General features: G+C 37.7%; 1 protein-coding gene across 1 annotated transcript in view; it reads left to right on the top strand.

Annotated features, from left to right (window-relative positions):
• Positions 1-21,900, top strand: part of thsd7ba (thrombospondin, type I, domain containing 7Ba) — a gene marked incomplete at both ends in the record, with an annotated part of 176,577 nt that overhangs the window by 136,092 nt on the left and 18,585 nt on the right. Inside the window, 5 exons of the mRNA XM_081368568.1 lie at positions 10,594-10,727; positions 10,854-11,007; positions 13,679-13,820; positions 15,523-15,638; positions 15,912-16,029. Of these exons, the coding sequence (XP_081224694.1) occupies positions 10,594-10,727; positions 10,854-11,007; positions 13,679-13,820; positions 15,523-15,638; positions 15,912-16,029 (664 nt within the window). The remainder of the gene's footprint in view (positions 1-10,593; positions 10,728-10,853; positions 11,008-13,678; positions 13,821-15,522; positions 15,639-15,911; positions 16,030-21,900) is intronic.

The raw sequence follows: 21,900 nt of genomic DNA, 5'->3' as shown, positions 1-21,900 counted from the left end.
CTCCAGGAAATCCTGAAGAATTCAATAAATCAGATGACGACTTTGAAACTCCTGAAGTGTTTCCAATTTTGTGTGCCTTATGCATCAGAATTTAGCTAACGGTCCATGGGCGTGACGTCTGAGACTGAGACTAGTGAGCACCCAACGCTTTAGTTTTACCTGTTTCCTTTCTCCTTGCTGGGAGGAGAGCTCATTTCAGTAATGGAACAGCTTACCTAACGTCAAACAAGGACATGTAGCGTTCTGTCTCATTATGCCGATAAATGCTGATGATTCTGAGCGTCTTTGCCCTGTGATTGTCTGCAGTCAGCCGCGCCGATGGGAGACGGGATGATGCATGACCTTCTCCAGATGTTTCCTCTTACACCGTTCCCCACAGTGAGTCACTCGACAGAGATGAGATTGATATTCTTATCTCGCCTACTCTTGCTGTACAGATGATCAGCCGCTGTGACGGGAACGGGAGGAGGTTGTGTGTGGAGGGATGTCATCCATTCGCTGTATCTTACTACTGATCTTAAAATGTAACTGTGTGGCCACATGCTCCTGATTCTGCATGACCACCTTAAACAATTGTGTTATAAGGATGTCAGCATATACTTACTCTCATGTCATGGAGCACAAAAAGAATTATATATATATATACATATAGCATGCTTGCTCTGCAGCAGCAGCAGGTCTACCCTGCCAAGACCAAATAAATTAACATTGTCATGTTCAATAAACTATTCCGAGATAAACTATTAAACTATACCGAGAGTTGTCATGATTTAAATGGGCTTTCATATCTCATAGAATTAGGCATAAATCTTTCATAAATGTCGGTTTATTTCAACCTATGATTCTGTTTCTATCAAAATACAAGTATTATAGTGGTTTAATATTCACTTGGTTGTCTCTTGAATTTGTTATAGATTATCAGACGTGACGTGGCCTTGGAAGCCTATTTGAACCCTTTAAATTCAAATGCTCTGTTAGGTCAGGCAGCTGTTAGGCAGCTGTCCTAGGTTTTAGACAGCCATTTCTTTCTTTTCTTTTTTTTTTCTTTTTTTTTGATGATGCGTGAACAAGATTCAAGAGCATTTCTGTAATATTGGTACTTCATTACAATGCAGTGGCAGTATGAACCTCATTTAACTCGCTTGTACACATTTGTGTGAAATAGTCCATGTTTCTGAATTGCTAGTGACATCTAATTTTCTGTCTGATTTTTTTTTTCTGGCTATCACTATCACTCTGGCTATTTATGTGTAGGATCCTCATTACTAAGTGTGGCAAATGGTGATATTTCTATCGGATGCAACAGATGCAGCCGTCCTCAGGGCTGGTGCAGTCTCCACTGCAGTTTGAAGTCTGTTTTACCCACAGTGGAGGGCTCGGTGCTAGATTCGCTGTGTAAAGAACATTCTTCTTGCCCACCTCCAGAGCTGGGTACCATATGGTAGTCATCATGTGCGCTGAGGCAGACTGTTCTACTGATGAGATGAGGCTGTGTTCACCAGCCTTGCATAATTTAACAACCTCTGTAAATCTGTGCTTAGAAACCAACCTCCCTATAAAGCATTTCTGCCTCTCCCATTGCTCCTAAATGAAACACATCTTTAGCTCAAAAGTAGACTTTTAGAAACCATGTTGTCATGCTTTTGTATGCTGTGACAGCTCTGTTTTACAGTATTATATGCACTTCTGCATATGGAAATATGATGAAAGTCTTGTTAAACCCTCACAAAGACATTGTTCTTCTCTGCACACTGATTTTTATCAAATTACAGCATGTGATAACTATAATTAGATTTGTTTACAATTGTACCTATTGTCTGCACCATGGTGCAATGCTTTGTGTCTACATTGAACATATTGAGCTGGTGCTCATGCAAATAATCATCTGTGTGTTTTGTTTTCCTTTTTTTCAAACTAACAATACATATAAATAATAGTAACATTGAAACTTATATTGAAATTAAGTAAGTTTCAGTCATTTTTTCAAAGAGACTGACCAAATAAAATAACCCTGAGTTCTTCCTTTTCATTTTAAATATTATAGAACACATATGAAATGGCACCTATTGAAGTTTCTGTTGTATGGCATAAATGTTTATGCTGAAATATGTCATTAAAAAAAAGAGTAATGAACACTATACCATAAAATTGTGAAAACCAAACATTATGTTTTAATTATATTCACGTGCTGTTATTTTAACTTTCTGTTCTAAAAATATTAAGCAGCTCAACTGTTTTAAACATTTATAATAATATTAAATGTTTCTTGAGCACCAAATCAGTATATTAGAATGATTTCTGCAGGATCACGTGAAAATTATTTTTTTAAATTGTATGATATATCTTGAGCAAAAGAGACTTTCAAAAGCATTACATCTTACCAACCCCAAAGATTTGAAGGGTACTATAAATAAATAAGTTATATTATTATTTATTTAATATTATTTAATTGAATAAATTATAATATAGCATGTATAGTATTATTTTTTATAAAGTTACCTTAAAAGAATTTGATAGACATCTCTTGATGCAGTTTATTTCAAAATTCAAACTATTCAAAATAGTTCATCAACTTTGACACTACTGAACTTGGTTTAGAGAAACAAGTCTAATCAGAACAAACGTGCATTCTACATATCAGGGAATAAATAAGCATAATTTATTTAAATAATGTTGTACTGAAATTTCTCTGTTGTCTGACTGTGTTGAGTTTGAGTTGAACTCAGTAAATTCCTCATATTGTCATTCCAAATCATATTCAGAATCTTGTTTGTTATGGCCAATTCAGTTCCAAAACATAATCATAAACTGAAAGGTTTTGAATTTTGCCCAACCCTGATAGAAATAGTCTTATAAAAAGGGTTGTGTGTAACACTTCTATGACAAAGCAGTTGTGTGTTGTAGTATTACAGTGACTCTTCAATCTGATATCTGTTATAGTGAGTCTTCTGGAGTCTGTTCACCCTTGGTGTGATTGTATAAATATGTCAGATTGGGGGTTCATATGAAGGAAGGCTCTTGAGATTGACCGGTTAAAAGTGTGTGACATTTTCTTTTGTTAACTGGAAACAAGAGTAGAAATAAGCAGACAAAAGCTGCGCTCCCCCACACTGCCGCCTCCATAATTGGTGCAGAGTTCAGCCACTTACAGATGATGATATGTGTCACGGTTTTCGAGTGCATTTCGGGCAAAATATGTTGCTGCTTGCCAGTTATGGCCATAACTGCAGTGCTCTGCCCCCATGCTGAAACAATCTCAGCTTCCTTTATCGAATACAACAAAATCAATATGTTTTTCATTTAGGCTTTGCGTGTATATCTGGCATTTCCAACTGTGGGAAAATGTACTGTATTTGTGCTGAGTGGAATGGCTAGGTGAAAGAGATGTTATGCTTTGACACTCCCTGTCAGATTGTTGACTTGGAGGTTTGTTTAGCAGAGAAGTCTTTGGAGATTGATGTTTTGATATGGGCAAAAGCTGCTTCACTTCATTAATGAGCGGCCCACAGCGTCTCAACATCTCTCACACACATTCTCTCAAATGCGTTAGATGCCAAAGGAGCTGTTATTTATCCTGTGAGCTTGAATTGCTCTTAGACTCATTTGTAATCAGCGAACATTTCAACAAGAGGAGGCGTAAAAGGGTGAAAGATTCCTTGCTCGGAGTGACAATGCGAGCATTAGATTAGCGCCATCGAATCTTTATTTATTTCCACTCAACCAAGGTAGGTGGAATTTGTTTCTGTGGTTTTCGCACAATGTCACCAAGGAGGTTTATAATACCTGTAGAAAGCTATCTGTTTGCATTCCCATCATCTGTGGCACTGGCTGACTCTGGAGCCACAGGAGAAGGAAGACACGTCAAGAATGCGCATTGTAACTTGAGTAGCCTTCTGAAGCAATTCGATCACTTTGTATGATGTACGCAGCAAAACTAAAATGGATATTTACTCTTAAATCAAATCAAATAATAGATCAACATATGTATACAGAGCCCAAAATCAAATATGGTGGCACAGCAATAACTCAAACCTCTCGAGTTCATGACGTTAAGTCACGTGGCCTGGGTGGAACTGTGGTTTCATGGAGTGAATTGAAAAAATTGAGAAAATATTGTTTGAGAATGTATTTATGAACTATGCATGAATACAGACACCAAAAACCAGTCAACAGCAGACCTGATTGTAGCTGGAAACATTGAAACGGCAGGCTAGAAGATGAGCAGATTTTTGAAGACATTAAAAATTTGTAAAACTCATGTGATCGGTGTTCACACTCTTGTTCTTCTGCATCACACAGTCGTTCTGATTATGCATATTGTTTGGTCCCTGGTGGTGTGGCGCTCAATTTGCTTTTGGAGTCTTTCCAGCTTTGTGAAAGTCCTCCTCAGTCCAGATGGCCTGCAGTGTTTAGCTGTGTTACAAAGGTTAGCCATCACTTTATCAACTAATTAGAATAACGAAACGAGAACTGCGTGATGATATAAATAATAAATGCTCACTTGTCATCTGATAGCCACGAAATCCCCTTGCTGGGAAAAAAAGGTCAGAAATCTAACTCTGAGTGTTAATCCAATGAAATCTCTATTAGAATGAATAGCTGCTGCTTAGTGTTTGAATCCGCAGTGAATTAAGGGCTAATATAAAAGTATGAAAGATATTAATCATGACTTAAAATGTGCGTGTGGAGTCTAAATAAATGAATTACTAGGTAAATTGCACATTTTTAAAGAATTTATTGCGCTGAGGCTAGAAAAGAATTAAGATGGTGGTTGTGAATAATCCACCATACTGAAATGATTCCTGTCAAGACAATTTTGCCTGAAGTGTATGTGATCGTTCCATAGAGTTTAAAGGAATAGGCAATCATTTACTCACCCTCATTTACAAAAAGATTACGTGACTATGGATCATGTGGCAATGCCATTTTCTCATCCTGTTTAAACATCTTAAAGAGTTTTTTTCTTCTTGCCATGTCTTGTCACTGGCTGCTTGCTATGGGGTTTTAAAAGCACAATTTTCTGTAAGTTTTTGAATATATTTTTTTAGGATTCTGTTTTTCATGGAAAATCTGTAATATTATAAATGTCTTAACTGCCTCTTTTTATCAGTTTCATGCATGCTTACTGAATAAAAGTATTGATTCATTTTAAAAAAAAATCTTTAGTTGGACTGTACAATTTAAATTTGACTGGGGGAAAAATGTTTTAAGAATGTTTACACTGCTTTTTCCTATTTGATTAAAAAAAAATACAGTGATGATCAGACTGTCAAGCTCCAACAAACACCATGAAACTATAGTCGATATCAGCCTATATCTCAACTCTTCAGAGGCCGTAATAGCTTTGTGCAAGGAACAGAAGGAAATTAATTGTTCTTGACTGAAAATCTAGCCATCTGCCATCACTCTCAAATCTCTCACCCTTCTGCAAGAAACACAGAAGTCATACAACATCAGGGTGAGTGAATGTTAACACATTTAGCTTGTTCCATCCCATTGAATTTTTCTCTGATATTTTATTGGCAGCTGTGCGTTAAATTTACGTCTTAAAATATTGTTTTAAAGCTTGAGTATGAGTAGTACACTAGTTTGGTAAGTTGTGACATATTTTTTGGGCCCTTTAGCCCACAGGTACATCCTACGATCTCATCCTTTTATTTTGCTTAGTATCAGCGTTTTAATATCAGAACATCATCTTAAGTGTATTTGAAGCCATCACTGAGGTAACATTTATCTCCCTGGGTTTCAATGCACCCTGATTGTTTTGTCTGATTCCAGGGGCCAAGAGACAGTAATGGCCCAATCTGTTTGAAGTTTGAGTCAGGCTGTGACACTTAAAGAGATTTATAGAGCTGAGAGATGCCTGCTAGGCTTACAACTTCTGTCTCTGCTGCTGCTGGTGTAAACGCTGCTCTCATGTTAGGGCTCTGTGTGTTGGTGTAAGTGTGTGTTGTGCATATATTACATGCACTGTGGATGCCATGCTCAGTGTTTGCATTGTGCTCTTTAAGCACTGCTTTGACCTACTATGCTTGACAGTTTTTTATGTCTCTTTTACAAGTATTTTGTCATTAGCCAATACATACTGTATGTATGAGTGATATCAGTTTGACTTTGCATGATAAAATATCTTATATTAAAAAATTGTTTATTATATTTTAGATATTATGTATCATATTAAAATATTTGTCTTTATTGTCTATATAATATAAAAAATCCATACGTTTAAATATTTTTTCAATGTTTCATATTTTTTTAATGTTTATTATTGAATATTAAAATCTGTATTTATAATATTAAAGCCTTTGAAAATTTTGAACAAAAGATTATTCTTGGTATTTCAGCATCCTGATACTACGGAGCCCCTAAAGGGACGTGGTGGTGGAAATAAATTGGGATTGGAGAAAAAAATCTTTTTCAAATCTTTTTCATTTCCCTGAGAAACTTTGCGTTCCCTCGCAAAGATATTTGCGTTGCCACACAAAAACTGTTGTGAGCTCGGACAGACACTTCCTGTTAAATGTCCCGCTGGCAGTGTTTCGGACAGCTCAGTATGTTAACAATGGAGTGGTTCATAGCATCTGAACGTGGACTCAAATATAAAGATATGCGGTCAGTCAGTGCTTAGGAGTTCAGTAAAGTTGGCAATATATTCACAGATTAATATATTTGTGAGCTAAATGTTGTAAAAACACAGATGACACCTATTTACCATCATAGTAATGTAGATAACGAGCTACAACCCAATTTTCTTCAAAACAAGATTTATAATATAAATTGGTCTCAGGCGGCTGAGAGACAAGTCTGAATAAGGGACCGTCTGCAAAGTGCAAAACCCTTTTGCACATTTTATATTAAGAAAAATATTCAATAACTTCACTGTGACACACTGTACTGTCACTAAATTCAGTTCACACATAGCTGCTCTTCTGCTGGTTATACTACAACATGTACAACCGTTTTTGCGAGGGAACGCAAATATCTTCGTGAGGGAACGCAAACGTTTTTCGAGGGAACGCAAAGGTTTTGCGAGGGAATGCAAAAGATTTTTTTTTTTTATTCTCCCATCCCAAATTTTTCCCACCACAATGTCCCTTTAGGGGCTCCGTATGAAACAGCATTTGGAGATTTAAAAATTTATTAAAGCCTTGTATTTGATACAAAATATCAAGCTGATTGTCATCTGCATACAAATAATCCTTTTCCCAAAACTTAAGTTCACTCAACCACTGATGTAGTTTATCACATTAACTGTGCAAGTGTCCCAATACATTTTGTCTTATTTAAAACAGTATATCTATTTTTATAATTTAAACTTTTTTTCTTGTAAATTGAATTTTTCATTTCTGAAATGCCACTTTAGTTTGGATAATTTGCATGTAATGCTATACAGTTGATACATTTTAATTGTGGCTTGTGTGTCCAAACACGTTTTGGGGTCACTGTATTGGTCCATTTCTAGGAACTGCACCTCAAGGGGAAAAATAATAGAAGTTTTAGAAGATTTAAATCATTTTTAAAGTTTTGGTCAGCAAAATTTTCCCTTTAAACATTTAATTTATTAATTAGACTTTGCGGCATCTGCAAAAAAATACAAAAATAAATATTTAAAACTCCTAGACTTATACATTTCCACAGCTCATATTGTTTTTTGTCTTCTGAAATTTCTTGGAAAGATATTTTTGCAGTTTGTTCAGCAGAACAATCCACAACGCATTTAATAAAAGTCCAACCCACTGAAGAGATATGTCTATCCCTCACACCCTCGCTTTCATTCCCATTAAAAGATGGCGCTGCTGTGAATAAGGTCTGTTGATGCAATTTAGAGAGTTAATTATATTTTCAATCTGTCAGCTTACCATGGACATTACTGTCTTCATCTTCATCCCTCATATAAACATAATTACACACACACCGAAAGACAAAGCCAGACAAGCTGCATTCAATTTCTTCTGTACGTTATAATCTGTTGAAGGTTAGTCAGTCCAGACAGCTATAAACTACTGCACAGGAGAAGTTAAATCTCAAAACTAATATATATAATTTCTCTTCTCTCTCCTTTGCTTGTCATGCACTGCTAATACGGACATCTTCAAAGGCTCAGGTCAGTGCCTCATTCTGTGTTTCTCCCTGTGCATCTGTTGACCCCACTGCCCCCGCTAGCCCCCGTGGCCCCAGCCGTCCTCCGAATAAGAGGAGCGCTAGTGTATTTTGATCATGGGCTGACTGAGATTTGAATTAGTATGAGGTACATTTTCATGTAGTCTCTGGCCCTTCGACTGACATTTGAGAAGGATCAGGGGACTTCATTATCCAGCCCAGAGTACCTACATCCTCCAAGAGGTTACAGGAACTGACCTGTGAGCAGCGTAGCCGGTTTATTTTGCTTAAAATATTACCTCCGCTTGAAAGCTAGGCAGTGAAAGTCGCCGTGAAGGAGGAACGAATCCTATATTTGTGCTATTTAAAGAACAGATTGGAGCGTTTATTTGAATGTGTTTTGACTGAGCGCCTTCTTTGCATTGTAAAAGCCAGACAACAGGTTGGATGTTTATAGTAGCTTTATAGGAAAAGTGTAAAGCATGCTGTAAAACTGACTTTCCCTGTTAATTGCTTTTAAATAAAATCATTTGCTGCTGATGTTGAGTGTTGCTCCATTAATGGTTGTTTCTTAACGTGGCAATTTCATTTCTTGATATTGTCATGTTTCTAGAACTTGATATTTGTCTATGTTAATGAAATTAGCCCTTTTTTAATGCTTCAGTAGATTTATTGCCAATTTCATTCATCATCTTTTCACTCACTTCTGACGTCTTGAGCATCATCTTAATCATTTGATTATTGTAATTGGAAATTCAATGACACTCATTAAAAGAGAGGAGAGGAGACGAGGAGAGACGAGAGGAGACTAGAGGAGAGGGCTGATGGGGCTTTTAGCAGCTGCAGGGCCAGATGGGATATTTTGAGAGGGTGCGTTTAGGTGCGTGTGTATCCCCTTCGGGAGGAAGCCATAATTGTACAGTCTCAGTTGTTCACTGTGTTTTCATAAGGCACGTTGTTACAGAGTTTGTTGGTTTTAATGCCAAGTATTTTACAACTGCAGCGTTTGGCTTCTGGACTCATTTGTAAATGAAATCATGTCTACTGAAGTTAATAAGCAGGAGAACATCAAAAAGCCTGCTACAAGCATCTCGCCAGTCATCCGCCATCTTTACAACCTGAAGAAATGGGAGCATAATGAGAATAGACACACATCTGTCGCAAATGAAAACAATGCTGTGAGAGACTTAGAACAACATCATGTGGCATTCATTTGATATGAAATAACAGAAACAGAATAAGCAACAAGTGTAATGTTTGCAAGGCTTGATTTTGTTGAAAAGAAATCGACTGGATCATGAAAAGTGTGAATTTCGTGGGGCCAAACCTGAATCCAAGTTTATAGTGGATTGTGGAGGACTATTACCTCCTCCTTAAACAAACCTGAATTTTTGACCATGGAGGATAAAGGTCAAGCTATTTGGCTACTGTACAGTTCCTCCAAGAATAATACAAATTCAACCAAATGGTGCACTATTTGTGTGCCAAACAGTTTAAATAAAGGTGTTGTAAAAAGAAAGAAAAGTTCTGATTTGAGGCAGGCTCATTTGTAATATGTAATATTATATTCCTAAGTGATCCCTCCAAGCATTAATCACTGTTTTTCCAACCTGTTCACTTTAAAACTGCATGAGAGAATTTTCAGAGGCTTTTTGTTAAGCACAGCAGACAAGATGAAGGTTTATGGGCTAGAGGTTCATTGTTTGTATACATAATGCTTAATATAATGAGAATTAATCCTCATAGTCTTATCCTCATAATGCCTCATTTCACCAGTAGATTAAAGCACATTATTTTATGCGCATTTAATATTTCAAATGAATGAATTTACTGACAATACTAATTAAAGATGTAAAAAATTGCAAAAACAATATTACAAAAATAGAGAATAACAATTGATTATAGTAAGTAAACTTTGTCTTTCAGTAATACCAACTACTGTATATATAATATATATATATATATATATATATATATATATATATATATATATATATATATATATATATATATATATATATATATATATGATTATTGGTGGATTTTAATGAATGCAAATAAACACAAAAATGCAATTTTTTGAGAAAAGCCATTTCAGTCAAAAGCTAATTCCGTAATTTTTAAAAAATTTCAGGAATAGAGTCGATTGGAATCCTGGTGGGGCTTATTGGCAAACATTTTTTTTCCAGCTTAGGTGAATAAGAAGTGGATAAAGTAATTCCAAGAAGACTATTGAACAGACTGTACTTCCATCCCTCACAGCTTTGTTTTTGTTTGCATCAGATTAAAGATGGCGTCTACTCTGACTAATGTCTACAGGGAATCTCATAAATATAAAAACGATTTACAAGATTGCTTACATTTCTTTTTGAATATATTCCAGCTTTTCTGGTTCACTTTAACCACCTGGATGTGTGAACAATCATCAAGCTTCAAAATTGAAATGAATTTTGCTGCAATCATTTGATTATGGCTGTCTCTGTGTGTCTGTAGGTGTATGAGGCTGTACCCTGTCAAAGCGAGTGTGGTCAATACGAGTGGGTAACAGGCCCCTGGTCAGTCTGTACCATCAACACAGTGGACGAACTGCCATCCTGTGGGGAGGGTGTCCAAAGCCGCAAGATCCGGTGAGCAAGGACACGTTCTTACAGAGTAAACCCCATCACAGATGCTTCTCTTAGGGGTCACAACCCATTCCGGTCTGTCACCCTTGTCCTCTACATCCTCATTCTGTTGTTCTTTCTGTGTGACAGGTGTGTGAGGCGTGTTAGTGGGGATCCGGTTAGCAGTGTGAACGAGACCCTGTGTGACCAGGAAGAAATCCCTCCCCAAGCTCAGACCTGCGTCCTGCCATGCCCTGATGACTGTGTGATGTCCCAGTGGAGTCAATGGAGCACCTGTTCAATAGTAAGACGTCCTTTTTGTCTTGTGCTGTATCCTGAAGGCACAATTTTAAAATTCAGCAACATTGTTAGCTGACCCTGATGCATAGACCAGCATACAGAGGCCCCAAAATGTATTTGCACACTTTTGGACTATTAAGCTAAGAGAGCGATAAGCAGATATTTATTTTCATGTTATAGCTGATAACTGATAAATAGCATATATTTACACTACCGTTCAAAAGTTTGGGGTTGGTAAGACGACTTAATGTTTTTAAAAGTCTCTTATGCTCACTAAGACGACATTTATTTGATCAAAAATACAGTAAAATCAGTAATATTGTGAAATATTAGCCGCTTTTCCACCATGTGACCAAACCTTTCTCATTGCTTAACTTAACATCGTGTGCCGATCCGGCCCAGCCGGTACGGATATGGTTTAATTAATTTCCCACTGTGGGGGCTGATAACAGAGCACTTTGGAATGTAATACAAATACGTCATGCGTGTACACGCATTCTGATGCACGAATTCCGGGCTGAGAGCTTTTTGTAATCGTGCCGTACCGTACCAGTTTCCTCAAGTGGAAATATAGCTACAACTGTTCCTTGCCATTCTTAGAGCCGTTCTGCCTGACGGTGGAAAAGCGGCTTTTGTTTACGATAAAATAAGTAAGAAACATTCCGTATTATTATCAATGTTGAAACCAGTTGTGCTGATTGATATTTTTTGTGGATTCTGTGATAAAAAAAAAAAATTAAGGATTCTTTTATGAATAGAAAGTAAAAAACATTGCATTTATTTGAATGTTGAATGTTAAATGTTTGTACTTTTGTAACTATATTAGTCTTTATGGTCATATTTGATCAATTTAGTACATCCTTACTGAATAAAAGTATTAATTACTATTAATACACATTTAATTAATCAGTGTTTGGCAGAAGCATCTTTACCAATAGCTAACTGCTTCAAGAACAGCAACGTTACTACCTCACTACTGAGAAATGTCATATAACCTTTCAGCTGTGAAAGTTTGGAAACTATCTTTCCATGTGTGGGAGTGTGTGTCTGTACAATATGTGTATGGGAGAGAGAGAGGGAGAAACAGAATGCTTTTAATATGTAATTTCATGGGGAAAACGTGGAAATAGTTTGTCATTATATATGTATGTATGTCGTTATATATATATTTGCTTGATCATTGTGGGTTTTGGTTCATTTGCTCTTGTAGGCTGTAAGGACCTTGTAACTGAAATTGTTTGGCGAAGTGATATTGAACTATAATGCGGTCGAGTCAAGACCTGCCTGGAACTTCTTTAGCTGTGCATTTACTGAAAAATAATTGCAGACCTAAGAGCGTTTGTCAACCAATCTGAATAATGTATTTAACAGTCCTGGAGTATAACTGTTAATAAAATGTATTGACCAGTACTACATCTCCATTATCAGACCAAACTGGTACCAATATAATGTATTCATCTCTAGTGCTAAAGTGTATTTTATGCATGAAGTCAGTTATCCTTAAGTTCACACATGTATCCCAGCAGATTAACACATTAACTGTGGTCATGCTCCACTAAAATTTGACCAGCATAAACTAGCATAGAGATTCATACTGCTCTAAGCTGTTTTTAGAAAGATTGCTGTGTTGATGTTTTGTAGGTGAAAATTATGCGCTGGTGTTTATGAGCTCATAAAAATATGCCTCTTGAGAGATCGTTTCTGTCTGTGAATTAAGAACAGAAACGTTTTACAGTATATTTTTGCAAGATTCTTTCTCAGCCCGGGCCATGACATAAGACAGTGTCAAGATGTTTTGCATCCATTTGAATATTTCAAATTAATGCTGCCTCGCAAGTCAAATCTTCATACAGTTCTCTAGAGTTCCTGCGGCGAAATATCAAACGGTGAATATGGAGACAAGTGAAATCAGTATGCAGATGAACCTCCAGTAGTAATGAAGCATTTGTTATTCTAATTAATGTTGTGCATAAAAAGTTACCCTAGATACAATTTGCCATCGGGCCACTGACTCATTGATGTGCAAACAGCTCTTCAATTCGCACTCAACAAATCAGAAACAAACTGGATGAGTTATCCTGGCTCGGCCCAACCTACACAAGACTGCCAAGCCATTTCAGCATAATTTGGTCTCTACGCTAATCACATTAGATCGCAATTCTACCTTGTACGGTCTCAGTTCCAAGCGATGTTTGTTCTCTTTGCTTTGTCAAAGCGCTCAGCCAGCATGCCGAACATGTCAAACACCAATGTTCAGTGATTGAGCTTGTTTAATTGGTTTCAGTTTTACATAATTATGAAATGTTCCCAAAAAACCTGGGTGCACAGTTATATGGCACGAGCCGAATAGAGCTCATGCTGATGATCTCCCTCCCCAATTGTGGGATACATGGACGTGGCCAGCTAGCCGTTTAAAGGGTCTCATTAGCGTCTGACATTGATGGAGATGCAGATTAGTTGCTGCCAGCGGCCTAACAGCTTCTAACAGTGCACTTAGCATTGCAAGACCATGTGGCTGCCTGACTGCTGTGGGGTTTTTTTTTTGTTTTTTTTTTTCACAATGCAGCCAGTGTGACACCACACAGCAGGAACTTGCCCATGTATATGCATTTTTTTTTAAATAGTGTGCTTGGTGTCAAAGCTCCCATTGACATTTTAACTGTATTTATTTGTAGCCATGCGACGAAAGCACAGCACGGATGAGGACGAGACACATGCTGCGCCCCCCGGTGGCCGACAGAGTGTGTCCAGACAGTAACCAGACAGAGCCCTGCAACCTCAACAGCACCTGCTTCAATTATCACTACAATGTCTCCAGTGGGTTTCTCTCATTCTGCTTGACACAACATTGAATATGACTTGGGCATCTAATGACTGTTGGGTGACAGGTTCACTTCAACAGCACATTCTAAAGCAGTGGTTCTCAACCTTTTTCACTCAAAGGCTATATAACACAAGAAATATCTGGTATTTTTGCTGTAATTATCACACATGCATCTATTGATAAAAGTGGCAAAAAGGACAAAGAGAAGTTACAAGGACAGCTTCCCTAAGGCAATCTGATAAAGTGCCTTTATCAAGAACACAATGATTGCTCAGGGATCTGCCCTTGCAAGGTTTCAATCTTTTGGGCTTCAGTCCAGATCTTTAACCAGCAGGTTACACCAGCCATAGAAGGAAAACCTTCCAGTTGAGTACTGGGAGATACTATCCACTGTAGTACTAATGGGAACATGACTACGTTTTCCCTCACAATTGCAGGTTCTTAGTAGATATGATGTCTATGGTGAGTTTCCAGTTCAAGTAAGATCAGGGCTCGTACTCTTCCTCTCTCCTTTATGTTGCTCTCTCGTGAGAATTTGAACTTCTGAACTGATGTAAATTCACTGCTTTAGATTGTCTGGTCGCCTGCAGCCACTCCATGCCATCCATATTGATCTTACCAGGGCATCTGCACATCATCCTATAAAGCAGATAGAAACTAATTCTCCAGATAGACCCTAATGAAGGAAATGGGCATGGAGATAGGAATGAGATTATAAGCGCTTTCTTGCACAGAGACCATGAAATCGCTGATCATATCAATACTGATACTGCTCCTCGAAGCCATTCGACTGATTTAGACAGATTAGCATCATAAAGACGGGCTAACTTCTTCCTTCAGATCACAGTGCGTCTCACTACTCGACTTTGCCATTTCAAAGACATTAGCTTAATCACAATTTGCATATTTATACGAAAACTACACTATCGTTCAAAAGTTGGTAAGATTGGGGTTGGTAAGATTTTTTTTAATGTCTCTTAAGTCTCTTAAGCTCACAAAGGCTGTATTTATTTGATCAAAATAAAGTGTTATTGTGAATTATTACAGTTTAAAATAAAATAAAATGTAATTTATTCCGAATTTAGCATCATTACTCCAGTCTTCAGTCACATGATCCTTCAGAAATCATTCTAATATGATGATTTGGTACTCGAGAATCATTTCTTAGTGTTATCAAAGCTAAATATTTGTATGTAACCTGTGATAATTTTTTCATGATTCTTTGATGAATAGAAAGTATTATTTGAAATAGAAATACTTTGTAACATTATCAATGTTAATGTTAAATAAGTAATTTCTTTAAAAAAAGAAATTACTGACCCCAAACTTTTGAATAGTAGTGTACATATGTAATAATATGTCATTTTAAATATGGAGTGAGCCATTATGACAGTATTACAAAATCCTACAATTTTATAGAACTGCGTCTTGATACAGCATCAGACAACACGAGGGGTTGTGTACAATATCAAAATTTGTGTGTGTTTGAGTGTACTTTGATGAAACACACTACTCCTGATGTTGCATATAATGTAGAATGGATAAGTATGCAGTATGCACACACTGTTATTCAGTCATGAATAGACATTCATAGGAATTGAAATGCTGTGTACAGAAATGTGAAATTAGATTGACGCTTTGCTCTGACATTTCCTGTATGTGTGTGTGCTTTTGTACCCTTTGGTTACGGGTCAGGCTGGAGCACCTGTCAGCTGAGCGAACATGCCATCTGCGGCCAGGGCACGAGGACACGACTCTTAGATTGCGTCCGCAGTGATGGCAAAGTGGTGGATTTGAGTGTGTGCGAGGAGGTAACCTTCATTTCCTGCCACTCCTCTCAGAACAAGTGTTCTCTGAGGGGGAATTAAGCACTGTGGGATTGTATTATGTCCTTCAACTGCATGCACTGCAAATCAGCCATGACTGTCCATTAACTCCCTACAGTATTGCTCCATATCCAGAAAATGATACTTTCATTGAAGTCTTTTACAGTAATAGCCCCTCATTGGCTCACAGTTGGTTCATCAGACAGAGATTGTGTGTGGTGAGGGGACATGGGGTTAATGCCTGTCCCGCTGTTTTAGCTGGGCCTGCCTCAGCCGTGGAGACTGGCGATGAACTGTGTGGTGGACTGTCCCTTTAACTGCATCCTGTCTGACTGGGCGCCCTGGACGGAGTGCTCACACACCTGTGGCAGTAAAGGTGAGTCACAGCATGTACTTATACATAAGAAGAAGCCCATTGCTCTGTGAGTACACTGTTGCATAAAGCAGGGGTTTGCTAATGTTTTATGTCAGGAGCCCCCAAATATAATGATCCCCTTGCGACGGAATTATCATCCTTTTTTAAAATATAAAAGCTGCTAGATATTAGCCTGGGTTTCCCCATGCTGCCTTGCACGCAGCGCGATTTTATTCACGCTGCTAGGCAGCCTGGATACCATGGACCAAATTTTCCCCTCAAAAAGGGAACCAGTCACAGAACGGGGAGGGAGCAGCAAGACGATGACGACGTCTATGCGACACACCGAAGCAGTTTGTTTATATCTATGGATCCAACATGGCATCAGACGTGAAGTTACCTTTCGATGCAGCCTTAGGCCCAGTCCACACTACTGCGTTTTAGTTTAGAAACGGAGAATTAAAACAAATACGATCTCCGTCCACACCAGCGTTTTGGCTGCGTATTAGAATTGATCTCCGTCCACATTAAACCGACTGAAAACGCGGATCACGTGACCATTCACCAACACTGGGCATGCGCGTGGATTTATCAACTTCATAGATAAATCCCACCTTGCGCTGGTTCTTCCCGGGTTAACCCAAAACCGACGCTCAATGTACGGTCGATATACCGCCGCTGCACACGGGACTTGTCACAGATTGCTCGAATAATAGCTTGCCTCCGGCTCATGTAGGCAGTTATAGCATTGTAAAATGCAGGACTTACTTGCACAACAGCTGCTAGCAAAGATATACGCCATGACTGATGACAACCAATCATAGAGCCGAGCGTGAGCCTCTACTACGTCATCGTTTCTAAAATCCTCCGTTTTGACCCGTCCACACTAAAACGCCCTCCGGAGATTCAAAACGAAAAACGGGTCGGCAGCGTTTCTAAACTTCTCCATTTTGGGTCTCCGTTTTTGCCGTTTTAGTGTGGACGGGAGGTGCAAACGTAGCAAAAGGTCTCCGTTTTTAAAGGGGGGGTGAAATGCTCATTTTCACTCAATCTCCTGTTAATCTTGAGTACCTATAGAGTAATATTGCATCCTTCATATCTCCAAAAAGTCTTTTGTTTTATTATATTTTTAATTGAAAGATTGGCTGTACCGAGTCTTTCCGGAAAAAAAACGAGTGGCTGGGGGCGGGCCGTGTGGGCGAAGCTTAGCTGTGCTAACGCGCTGAGCTAACAACACACAGAGACATTTGTTCAACAGTTTTACTCACCGTTCCAACGCACGACCGCGAACCTTTATCATTGTGACTGCTCGATCCTTAAGCATTAGACGATCTGCAAATCCGTCGATCTGGGCTTTGTTTATAAAACAATCATCGTCGAAATGCAGGGAACAACAGTCTTACACAACTCCGTTTATGCTCAGGAAAACAAACTCCATCCACGGGTGCCTTAACGCCGGGTTCTTTGGGAATCTGTGCAGGGTTGTCTTGCCCTGGCAACCAAAAACACACTTCTTTGGTGACATTGACTTCCCAAAAGCCGGGCAGGGCGCTTTGATGGCGAACTGCTTTCACTGTCTTGCTCTAGTCTACGAGTGTGCGCGCGCCCGCGATCTTACCGGAGAAGTGCCCTTAGGACCCATATAAGGAAATTCCGCTCTATCTTACGTAAGACAGAGCCATACTCGAAAAAAAAAATTACGAAACTTGTGACAAACCGGAAGGAGTATTTTTGGAACAAAAATACTCCTTCAAACGTACAACTTAGTTTTTGAAACTTTGTCCATGTTTAGCTTGGGAATCCAACTCTTTACCAGTGTAAAAAACTCAGTATGCATGAAATAGCATTTCACCCCCCCCTTTAAACGAAAACGCAGTAGTGTGGACGGGGCCTTAGATAGTGTTCTAAGTACTTTAGAACGCAAGTTTATTTCATCTTCTTCCTCGTCGAATTTCTGCCGCTCTACATACGTCATCTAGTATAATTGAAACGATTGGCTATGAGCTACGTGCAGGCGCATTTGATAGACATTTGTATCGCCCAATAAACGGCTCTGGGCATTCGTAAACCACGCCTCAAATACGAGAAAATGAACATATGGTTCCCAGACCACGTCTCAATGAGACGAGGTCTGACGTTAGCCAGGCTAGCTAGATATTATAATGCATAAAAAAAAAAAAAAAAGGTTTCTGTGTGAGAAAAATAGTGATGTTATAAAGACAGTCTGTTGTTGGCTTTTATATTAGCATTGTACTAATAAAAAAAAAATGCTTTCGATTCAATAATACATGTAATAAATGTGAAATCCTGATTCAATTTAAATGTGCACTACAGTTTAAAAGTTTGGGGTCAGTTAGATTTAATCTTTTCAAGAAATTGACACTTTTATTCAGCAATGATGCTTTAAATTGATGGAAAATTTAAGTCTGTTTCAAAATGTTCTATATGAGATCAATTCTGTTCTTTTGAACTTTCTGTTCATCAAAGAATCCTGAAAAACATGATCGCGGAATCCACAATTCATTGTCATTTTAAACTTATGACTTTAAATAACTTTAAGCCCCTATTATGCTTTTTTATTATGCTTTTTTGAATATTACCTTTCATGCAGTGTGTAATATAGCTGTAAATTGTGAATGTAATAGGTCTGCAAAGTTTTAAAGATCAAAGTGCACAACAAATAAAGTTATTGTCTCCTAAAAGAAATAATCGATTCTGAACAGCTGAAACGAGTCGTCAACAATTCCAGTCTCATTTCCTTAACATATCTACTTTGGTTTGTAACAAATTTGCACAATGTCAGCCTATGGCTTCATTGGCTGCCAGCAAACAACATCTACATTGACCCGCCTTCAAACAATGTAGATGTAGCTGAGAAGCAACATGTTGTGTTGTCGACATGTCAAGAAGACGCTGTTTTCTGCGCTTTTCTTCACTTTGCATGCACTTCATGAGGATGAGGCCATTGTTACTGTTCGTATCAATGTGTATCAGGTGAATTCTGGAGAAATTCTGGAGCTGGAATTTAGTTCCTTGGATTGTAGGAGACCTCCAAAACAAAATTAGGAATGTTTAGTGTAATAGGGGCACTTTAACATAAATTAAATTATATTATTTTAAATTGTAACAATAATATTTCCACATATTACTGTTTTTGATTAAGTGAAGCCATGGTGAACAACATACAGTAAGAACTTTCTTTCAAAAACCTTAAAAATCTTTTGAATGGCAGTGTATTTTTTATAGCACTTTAGGTACAATAAATAAAATTCCAGGTTGCCTTCCCATGACTGATTTTGCATTTGACTCCAAACATATACAGACTGAATTTCATAATCTAAAATTGCACATACTGTAAATTTGTTAGTGCTTTTTGCAGAAGTCAAGAAAGTTGAAGCCCAAAATGGCTATCATTTCAGTTTTGATGAGCAATCAGAACTATTAAGAAGGATCATGGGGAAACATGCATACAATTACAGTTCACAATAATATTTAATGTTCTTGTGCAGCTGACATATTTTAATTTGCATGCAACCTACAGTAACCCACAAACCTGTACATTCGAGTTTCATGGAGATAAACGCTCTGCTTGCTCTTGGCTCACACTATCAGGTGGTGTGCATTTACTTTGCATTCATTAACATGCCATGTCGGAATCCCTTTTTAATTATGGATGTTATGTCATGAATCATATTTAAGGATCAGCTTACAGGTTAATGACTCTTGGTTATGAAACCCTTGCTTTCCTGAACACGCCAAATGATTTATCAGTCAAAGGGAAATATTTATTTTATCCATTAGTGTTCTCAAAATTGCAATTGTTAATTCAGAGTTTATTGCCCTGTTTGGCTGTTTGAACGGTGTCATTGCTTGATGCAATAAAAAAAAAAAAAAATAGGCTAATTACTACTCTTGAGAGCAGCCCGGGTCCCTATTGCTCAAATGACACAGCTCCTTAGGAGTTCAGCTGACTTTTCTCTTAATAAGAGACGTTCAACACAATATTCATTCATTTTCATTCAGCCATCAGCTTCCTGTCTCGGGCCAGGCAGTTTACTTTTTAAATCCAAAGGGATTTCTCCAGGCATTGCAAACAGGAAGTTCTCGGCATGTTTTTGCAGGCTGTGAGGGCTGGAAGAAGAGAATTTTCTGTCTGTGTCAAAGCAGTGTTATCTCTTGTGCACCTCGCTAGGGACCGAGAGTTTGGGGTTCATTATCTGTTGTCTATATACATAGAAATTTAATGCATCTGGCAGTGGAGCTCAGGAGACCCAAACAATTCTGTGCTTTTCTCTTTTCTTTCTTCTTTCTAACACTCATTTCTCCCTATTCCTGCCCCAACCCTTCCGTCTCCCTACAGTATCAAGTAGAAATATTTCCACTGTCATATCACGTCATTTTAAGGGCTTCCTCATCTGGCTGGAGTGCTTCTGTTTTAATGAATGACGTCCTTGAAGCGGCCAGCTGTAGAGGCAGTTCTTGAAGGCAGCATTTGATGAGCAGTTATGTTGTGCTGTGAATGTAATTTACGTTGTTTTTTTTTTTTTTTCATGTTTAATGCTCGACTGGAAGGAGGGCTTTTTACTGTCAAACTAACTGGAGTGCAATTCAGTTAAGATGTACATTGATGAAGTGTCTGTATTTTTGATTTTTCTTGAGAATTTGGGTGAATGGAATGATGGGCCCAAAATTTTTTTTGTCTGAAAAGCCTTTTATTTGCCACTCGAGTACCCTGCTAGAACCTCATGGTCATCATCTTAAAATCCCATAATGCTTTTTATCTTAACCCCGTCATTCCATTAAAAATAAGTGAGGACAGTGGATGGTAGATGTTGTGTTGGAAAAGGAAGCCCCTACCTTGTTCTAAGCTTCAAGACTGCCAGTTCCCATGTGTATTGAGAATGTTCTGTTCTAGCCAACGCTAATGTGTTTTCGAGCAGGCCGAGAGGTGTCATATATAGGGACCTTCTATATGTCGCTGCTATGTTAAAAGGGTTAGTTCATCATTTACTTACCCTGAAGTCATTCTGTGGAGCACAAAAGTAGATTTTTTGCAGAATGTACAAACTGCACCTTTCCATACACAATGAAAGTGAATGGTGACTATGTGCTGTCAAGGTCCTATAAGTATCATTGTGCACTGTGCAAAATACCAAGTCTTATGATGTTGTATGATAAGATGTGTGTGAGGAACAGAAAGAAATTAAAGTCATCATTCACTCGAAATCTTTCTGTCCTCCATTACTCTCAAATCTCATTTGTATGTACAGGTGTTTCTGTACCTTTGGACACTTCTGGCCCCGTGGACTTGTAGTAAAACACACTTTAAATAACACCGTTATTGTTATATGTATATGTGTACAGTTATATGTACAGTTACAGTTAAATGTATTGTGTTTAATAGCATTCTTTTCTTTTGTGAAAATGACAGTCATAGAAATGTTTAAATTAATTTCAATAATCTTTTCACTGGACAAGAATTTCTTTTTATGTGCCACATTTTAAAATCATTGTTAGTGGTTCAATAGCTTCACATGTAATAAAAAAAATGCATATTAATTTGTAGAACTATGGTACATTTACAGTATCACCTGATTCTGACATATTCATTGGAAACAATCTGTTGCCTCACAATTGATTATAGATCATATAATGTTATCTTAATTTTTATATATCCTAATGATATTAAAAACATTTGTCAGGTTGCCAGACATCACTAAATATACTGTTGTTCAATTAAAAAAAAAGGCAATATTAATAATATTTGTTCAACATTTTTAGAATAAAATAGTGAACTCTTTGGTCTGATAGCATAGATATTGCATAGCACTGTATGTATCCAAAATTAATAATCTAAATAATATTTTCACAATGTTTACATAATTTGACAAA

Source organism: Scardinius erythrophthalmus (assembly GCF_964197995.2).
Source record: "Scardinius erythrophthalmus genome assembly, chromosome: 6".
Classification (NCBI taxonomy): domain Eukaryota; kingdom Metazoa; phylum Chordata; class Actinopteri; order Cypriniformes; family Leuciscidae; genus Scardinius; species Scardinius erythrophthalmus.
Note: the sequence above shows the minus strand (reverse complement) of the source record. Positions and strands in the feature narration are given on the sequence as shown.